At 45.1% G+C, this 7,500-nt stretch overlaps 1 protein-coding gene across 1 annotated transcript; it reads left to right on the forward strand.

The window, feature by feature from the left end:
* The first annotated feature begins 4,518 nt into the window (after positions 1-4,518).
* LOC125298065 (proteoglycan 4-like) lies at positions 4,519-7,364 on the forward strand. Its single transcript, XM_048248711.1, has 3 exons — positions 4,519-4,609; positions 4,700-4,753; positions 4,862-7,364. Exons 1-3 carry the CDS (start codon positions 4,552-4,554, stop codon positions 7,357-7,359), a joined length of 2,610 nt encoding a protein of 869 aa, XP_048104668.1. The 5' UTR covers positions 4,519-4,551; the 3' UTR covers positions 7,360-7,364.
* Positions 7,365-7,500: the final 136 nt, after the last annotated feature.

The following is a 7,500-nucleotide window of genomic DNA, read 5'->3' on the forward strand; positions in this document are numbered from 1 at the left end:
AACCTTTCCCACACTAAGCCATGTAGTTGTAAACTACATGCAGTGATATTCCATCTCCACTAGAGGATGTGTTGTTTACTGTAAGCCACAACAGCAGAAGAAAGTGTATTGTATTGATGCACCCAATGTTATTATCCACCTCATACATACACACACTTACTTCTAAACTGCCACATACACAATATGAACGCTGCATGGTGTTGCCGTGCACTAGCAGAGGCAGCCGTTTGTGGGCAGCCGTGGCCCACTGGTTAGCACTCTGGACTTGTAACCAGAGGGTTGCCGGTTCGAGCCCCAACCAGTGGGCCGCGGCTGAAGAGCAAGGCACCTAACCCCTCACTGCTCCCCGAGCGCCACCGTTGAAGCAGGCAGCTCACTGCCTGGGATTAGTGTGTGCTTCAACTTGGGCAGCCGTGGCCCACTGGTTAGCACTCTGGACTGGGTTGCCGGTTCGATCCCAGACCAGTGGGCTGCGGCTGAAGTGCCCTTGAGCAAGGCACCTAACCCCTCACTGCTCCCTGAGTGCTGCCGTTAAAGCAGGCAGCTCACTGTGCCGGGATTAGTGTGTGCTTCACCTCACTGTGTGCTGTTTGTGTTTCACTAATTCACGGATTGGGTTAAATGCAGACACCAAATTTCCCCTCACGGGATCAAAAAAAGTATATATAGTTATACAGAGGGAAAATAAAGAGCCTTTCCCAGCTTGTCTCCATCCCCTGCTCCTCCAACTCCACACCTCTAATATGCTCTCCTCCTGCTTACTCAATGGTTGTTGAAACTCAAATAAATGTAAATTTAGTTCACATGGTATTCTACAGTAATGTCCTGTGTATTAGCCACATTGTGTATAAACCGCAGGACGGTGTTTTATGCAAGTTAAATGCCCCGTGTATTAATCTCATAGGTGAAGAAAGTTTGAAAAATCAACGTATAAGCCGCGGCTAATTAAAGCCAAACTTATTCTCACATTCTCTACAAAATCACAAAATGTCTAAATGCATCATCAGTCACTGTTTCACATCCCATCAAAGTGAAGCCACCAGATCCCCAAAACATGATTCACTGAATCCTTGCTCAGTCTTTCACTTCACAACAATACTGATGCCAAAACAATCTGCACACAATACAGTAATACACTATACATCCATCCACAATATCATACGCCATGAAAACTGTGTGTCTGTACAAACTGTGTGAACTGCTTTATAAGATAAAGAGTAAAGCATACTTTGGTGATGCACATCTGCACATCACATCTGAATGCATTTATTCAGCAAATTGCATTGTGTTGTCAACCCTTCCTGAAGCATATATTAAACTAGTTATACAGTACTGTAATGCTAGGCTTGTTCTAGGTTGAATAAAGTTAGGACAAAGAGTATACTCTTTGGTTAGGACTGGCTCGCTAAGTAGGCTAGCAGGAACCACTAATAGAAAACCTTGCAACTTACCTGAATTTGTTTGCAAAGGTTAGATGTAGAGTTTTTGAAGGCTGATATTGTGGTAAGTTTAGGGTGACACATTAAGCATTTCATTATAAAGTTGTTTCCCTTCGCATGGGATGGACGTGTGGCCAGATGTGGCCAGGGGTTGACCACGAGAGTGGGGGGTGCTTCAGTAGTGGCCTAACTAGCGTCCATCGACTCCTCTTCGGCTGTGTAATCGCAACAATGTTGCAAGCTAGGGAGGGCGCGTCGCTAACGTTCAACGAAGATGTGTACTTTTATCAAAATACTAATTTTAATGAAGGCCCAATGGAACATGTAACTGGGTAGCCTAAAGAGTACAATTAGTTCAAATATTTACTCGAGTAAGAGTAAAATTACAGACTTAAAAAGGGAACATGTGACTACTCATTACCCGACAAAAGTAGGCCTAGGCCTACTTTTTTACTCATTTATACTTTTTAGGCTAAAAGGTAGCTGGGACATATCAGTTTAGACTACACTTGCAAGTGGTGATCACATTGGGGTCCAAATGTCAGTTGCAGCGCCCCCTATGGATGTAATCTTGAGATTGTTGAAGCTGAAAAGACTGAGCTGCTAGTGGTTGGCTCCAAATCAATCAGCTCTTGCTAAGATGGAACCTTTCACCCTTTGTGTAGATCGCGTCAAGAGTCAAGAGCCTTGGTGTCATACTGGACAATACACTTTCATTTAGTGCACACATAAATAGCATGTCTCGAAGTGCCTTTTTTCATCTATTATAATAGGATGATAATAGGCTCCAAATCCACTAGCCATGTAGCCCAACACCATTGCTGATGCAACTGCACTGGCTTCCAGTTGCCTACAGAATACGTTTCAAAGTCTTGCTCCTGGCATAGAAGGCCCACACAATTATACCCCCACCTACCTCACTGACCTCCTAGAAGTCTACACCCCTGCCCGCTCACTGAGATCCTCCTCTGCAGGCCTACTGCATGTCCCTAGTGTGAACCTCAGCACCCTGGGAGAGAGGGCTTTCAGCTGCATTGCCCCCAAGCTGTGGAATTCACTGCCAGACTACATCAGACATTGTGACTCAATTACTGACTTTAAAAACAGAGTGAAAACCTATCTCAAGATGGCGTATGGACTGACTGACTGACTGACTTTTACTTTTACTCTTTTTTTTACTTTTCATTTTAATAGATGACTATAACAACCTTTTTGTTTTTGTATGTTTGTGAAGTGCCCTTGGGTGTCATGAAAGGCGCTTTACATAAAATGTATTATTATCAGGGCTTTGAACCAGATTTTTTTGTCAATTGGTTCGTTCTGAACAGAAACAGTATTTTAACGTTTCCGGTTTTGGTTCCCACCCTAAAATTGACGTTCCCGAACCAGTGAGAACAAAAAAATATTGTTCCAGAACTGGTTAATAATGTTCCATGTCAGCTGTCGGAAAAAAATATACGTATGCTTTCAAAACAGCTATTAATAGTCACAATATTGTCTTTTAGACTATAATATTGAATTCTTGGATGCCTTCCCATTGTCTAAATGGCAAAATGCGGACTATTATGTTTATCCAAATAAATTAAAGCTGTAGCCTTAATGTTAATGCTAGGTTTGTCCAACAATGTTCGTCACGGCCTAGTAAAAAGAGAAAACAGGTGAAATGAAATCATTGAGATTTGGAGACCTAATAGGCCTTTTGATTGCCTGCTAGGGTCAAGCTCTGTCTGTCTGCACTCTCCATGCATTCATTGAATGACAGGTGGTGACCCTCACCATTTCACTGAAGACACAAAACTTTCCCAGGAACAAAAAAAGAACCGGTATTAACCGGTTACCACTATTTTAAAAAATCGTTTCTGTTCCGGAACATAAAATAATCATAAAGTTTCTGGTTTCGTTTATGTTCCTAGCAAAATGGCAAAAGTTTCTGGTTTTCGTTTTCGTTCCATGAACTGGTTCAAAGCCTTGATTATTATTATTATTATTATTATTATTATTATTATTATTATTATTGCAGCTGTTGTTCAGTTATTCTATGCAAATAGCTTTTGATCAGCTCTGCTTGTGGGGCGGGTGTGCCAGGAATGCATTGAGTCTACTGAATCTACTAACTTGTTTTTATTTCATAGAGCAGTGTTTCTCAAAGTGTGGACCACTGGTGGTCCGCAAGCTATCCCAAGTGGTCCGAGAGCAGACATGGTAAAAAATGATATAGATGAGTTGTTTGCAATATTGAACCAACTTGTATGTAAATGCAATGTAAATACAAACAGTTCTGCAACACTGCCTATGTAAGCTACGCCAATTTAAATCATATGAATCCACAATAAGCAAGGTGCAAAGACAATAAACAAAGTGGTTCAGTGAATAGGCCTGTGTAATATACTGTTGAAGTAGATCAACTGTTTTTTTTTTTTAGCCAGGTGGTCTGAGGTTTTTGTATTGGTTAAGTGGTCCTTGGTCTGAAAAAGTTTGAGAAATACTGTCATAGAGCCATGAAACAAATGATAACTGGATTAAACTATTAAATGCATAGGCTACCTATTGATCATAGTAGCACTGATCAGGTACAATATAACAATGATGATGATAATAATAATAATAATAATAATAATAATAATAATAATAATAATAATAGGCTACATCTTTGTCTTTATTATTGTAAAGCACTTCAAAATCCAAATTGTCAAAGTGGTGTAGGCCTACAAAAGCAGCATAATCAAACAGACAAAGATGAAATCAACCTTTTTAAATGCTTTTATGGAATTAAAATGTTAATTATGTGATCTGATGAGGGAGCTGAAGTAGGACACTGACTTGGTTAACCATTATCTAAAAGTTCTAAATAATATTACGATCTAATACATTTTTGTTCTGCTTGATGTAATTTGCAATGGAGTAATCAAGGATCTTTGGTAACAATAAGGCTTGTAGCTATAGTAACAGCAAGGCCTCTGTTGCAAAGAAATTGTCATAATTAAAAATTCTAAATTCTAAATTCTAAATTCCGTGCAAAGTAGACTTTTCACATTGGAAACATTCTATCATTCACAATAACAGAGGTTTCACTTGCTGAGAGACACATTGCGATTCTCAGCCTGAGATTACCATGAATTTTCAATATAATTACTCCAATTACACCCGAGATGGCTTCCACCAAGATCAAGGTATTTTTAGGTCTTAAATTCTCTCAATATTTTGTTTAAATACCATGTGATTCTGTCAATGAATTAATCTATTTATTTTCCTTCTTTTAGGTGTACAACACATCCTTACCACCCAGGCAGGAGGCACCTATTTCCATGGTGTGGGTAAGTGTTGTTTCTTATTTTCTACATAAATAATATCTAAATAATGATGAAATTATTCCTGTTCACCAGAATGGTCTATTGAACCATGTACCATTTGCCCCCTTACAGCCCCTACTACTGGCTCTGTATTCATCAATCAGCCTGTGATTTGGCCTGAGTACCATGGATATCGGCCCCAGCAAAACCATGGGCTGCTTGGCAACTCCACTGCTCTGCCGCAGTTCCTGCCTGTCACCGAGATCCCAGTCTTCCACCCTATCCCTCTTCAGGGATACCAAGGGACGACCCTCCAGGATGGAGCTGTAGCCTTCAATCCCCAGCTACAAGGCCCTGTCATGTTTGTGGATGCTATGGGCCAACAGCACGTCACCTCTGTGACCTTCCATCCACAGCTGCAAGTGCCCCTTGTGGCCATGGGTGGAGCTGGCCCACAGTATGGTGTCCCTGTTCCCTACGCTCCACACGTGCAGGCCCCCGTCATGTATGTGGATGCCAACGGGCAACAGCATGGCACAACTGTGCCTATCAACCCACAGCTGCAGGCCCCTATCATGTATGTGGATGCCAACGGGCAACAGCATGGCACAACTGTGCCTATCAACCCACAGCTGCAGGCCCCTATCATGTATGTGGATGCCAACGGGCAACAGCATGGCACAACTGTGCCTATCAACCCACAGCTGCAGGCCCCTATCATGTATGTGGATGCCAACAGGCAACAGCATGGCACTGCTGTGCCTTTTGACCCACAGCTGCAGGCCCCCTTCACGTTGGTGGACGGTAGAGGCCTACCTCACGGCACCTTTATGCCCTCTGATCCGCATACACAAGCACCCTTGTTGGTGCTGGATGCCAACGGGCAACAGCATGGCACCGCTGTACCTTTCGACCCACAGCTGCAGGCACCTTTCGTGTTGGTGGACAGTGGAGGCCTACCTCACGGCACCTCTCTACAAGCACCCTTGATGCTGATGGATGCCACAGGCCTACAGCATGGCACCGCTGTGCCTCTCAACCCAGTGCCAACACCAAGCGAACCAGTTCAGCTTTTCGACAACCCACAGTTGCCATCGATTGAGCAGCTGGCTGCTGGACCAAGCAGCACTGGCCTGATGAGACCAGCCCCTGTGGTGCAGCTTCCAGTCCAGCAGGGGCAGCAGACCAAGGCTCCCGTTGAAGTGGCCGTGTGTGGCCCAAGGGTTGTGACTTCTGATTTGCTGAAGCCACTGGCAACTACGTCCAGGGCAGTTGAAGAGGTCAAGACGGCACAGGCTGGCCAGCCAAAGGCCAAGATTGAGCCCCAGCAACCAGGCACCAGTGGTTCAAAGGAGAGCCTGGTGGTCAAGCCAAAAAGCCAGGATGACACCAAGAAAGAGCAGCCGCATGGTGTGATGGAGGCTGCTGAGGCAAAACCTGCAGACAAGAATACCTCCACCAAGCAGGCACTGACGACTGCTCCTGTCGAGGCAGGAAAGGCAGACGCAAACCTGCCCAAGAAGCCTAAGAGCAGTCTCCATGAGAATGCTGACAGGCCCAAAGAAAAGAAGAGAAAGCACAAGCATGACAAGGGTGAGAAAGAGAGGAAGGAGAAACGGCGCAAGAAAGAGACAAGCTCGACTGAGAAAACAACTAAGTCTGGAGAGAAGGAGGGGTCAGAAACCGACAAGAAAGCAGGTGGTTTAAAGGCACCTAAAGATGAATCAAAGGCTAAGCACAAGGACTCCTCTAACAAGTCCAAGAGCAAGAAGGCCAAAGAGATGCAGCCTGCCATCATTTTGCAACCCAGAAGCAAACTCGGAGAGCGCATTATGCACTCTGTACAAGTCTTCCATAAGCTCGGAGACAAGATAGAGAAAGTCAGGCCCCCAAAACCAACCCCAGAGGAGGCTGCCAAAACATCTCAGTCTGAGCGTCCCAGCTCATCTGGTGGGCAGAGAGGGCAGCCTAAGATCCCCTACCCAGTCCAGCCTTACAGAATCCCTAAGAGGCCAAGTAACATGCCAGAGCGCCCAGGACCAAGCAATGTGCCGGACCGTCCAGGACCAAGCAACGTGTCGGACTGTGCACCTGTGCGCTCTGATGCTGACCAGCCACGCCACCCAGAACACAGTCAAAGCAGGCCTCCTGCACCCGCACCTGAGATAAGGGCCCAGAGGCCCACAGCACCTGCCCACCCCAGACATCCCTACGTGGTGCCCCACTTCTTCAAGAACCACGCCCATGGCAGTGTGGGCGACTACGGGGACGGAGAGAGGATCATGTACCTGAAGCCGGAGCACCCTGGCATGTTCCCCCTCCCCCTCGTCAACTTGGTGCCACTGCCCCCCGGTGCGCCCCGCTGTTTCCACTGCCGGGAGTACTCCGCCACCATCACCGCCGCGCGCCGCGCCGAGAGAGAGGCCATGAAGCGTGACGCCAAGCGGCAGAGGGACGAGGCCGCCAAGATCACACGCAACGGCATGGACTGCAGCGTGCTGGCTGACCAAATGCACCTGCCACGTGAGCCGTGGCCGAGGAAGGACAACTGGTTGGAGACCGAACTGGACGAAGTGTGGAATTTGGATGAGTGTATGCTGGGCCCCAGGGATGACTTGATGCTCGACTGAAACAAAAGAAGAATTCTTTTGTTTCAATAAAAATAACATATATTTATTTTAGCTAAAAATAACATATATTTATTATTAATTAATTCATTGTTACTATTATTTAATAAAATACAATTATTTGTATTATTATTTCTTGACTGA

The sequence above is a fragment of the Alosa alosa genome, chromosome 7, assembly GCF_017589495.1.
Source record: "Alosa alosa isolate M-15738 ecotype Scorff River chromosome 7, AALO_Geno_1.1, whole genome shotgun sequence".
Taxonomy (NCBI): Eukaryota; Metazoa; Chordata; class Actinopteri; order Clupeiformes; family Clupeidae; genus Alosa; species Alosa alosa.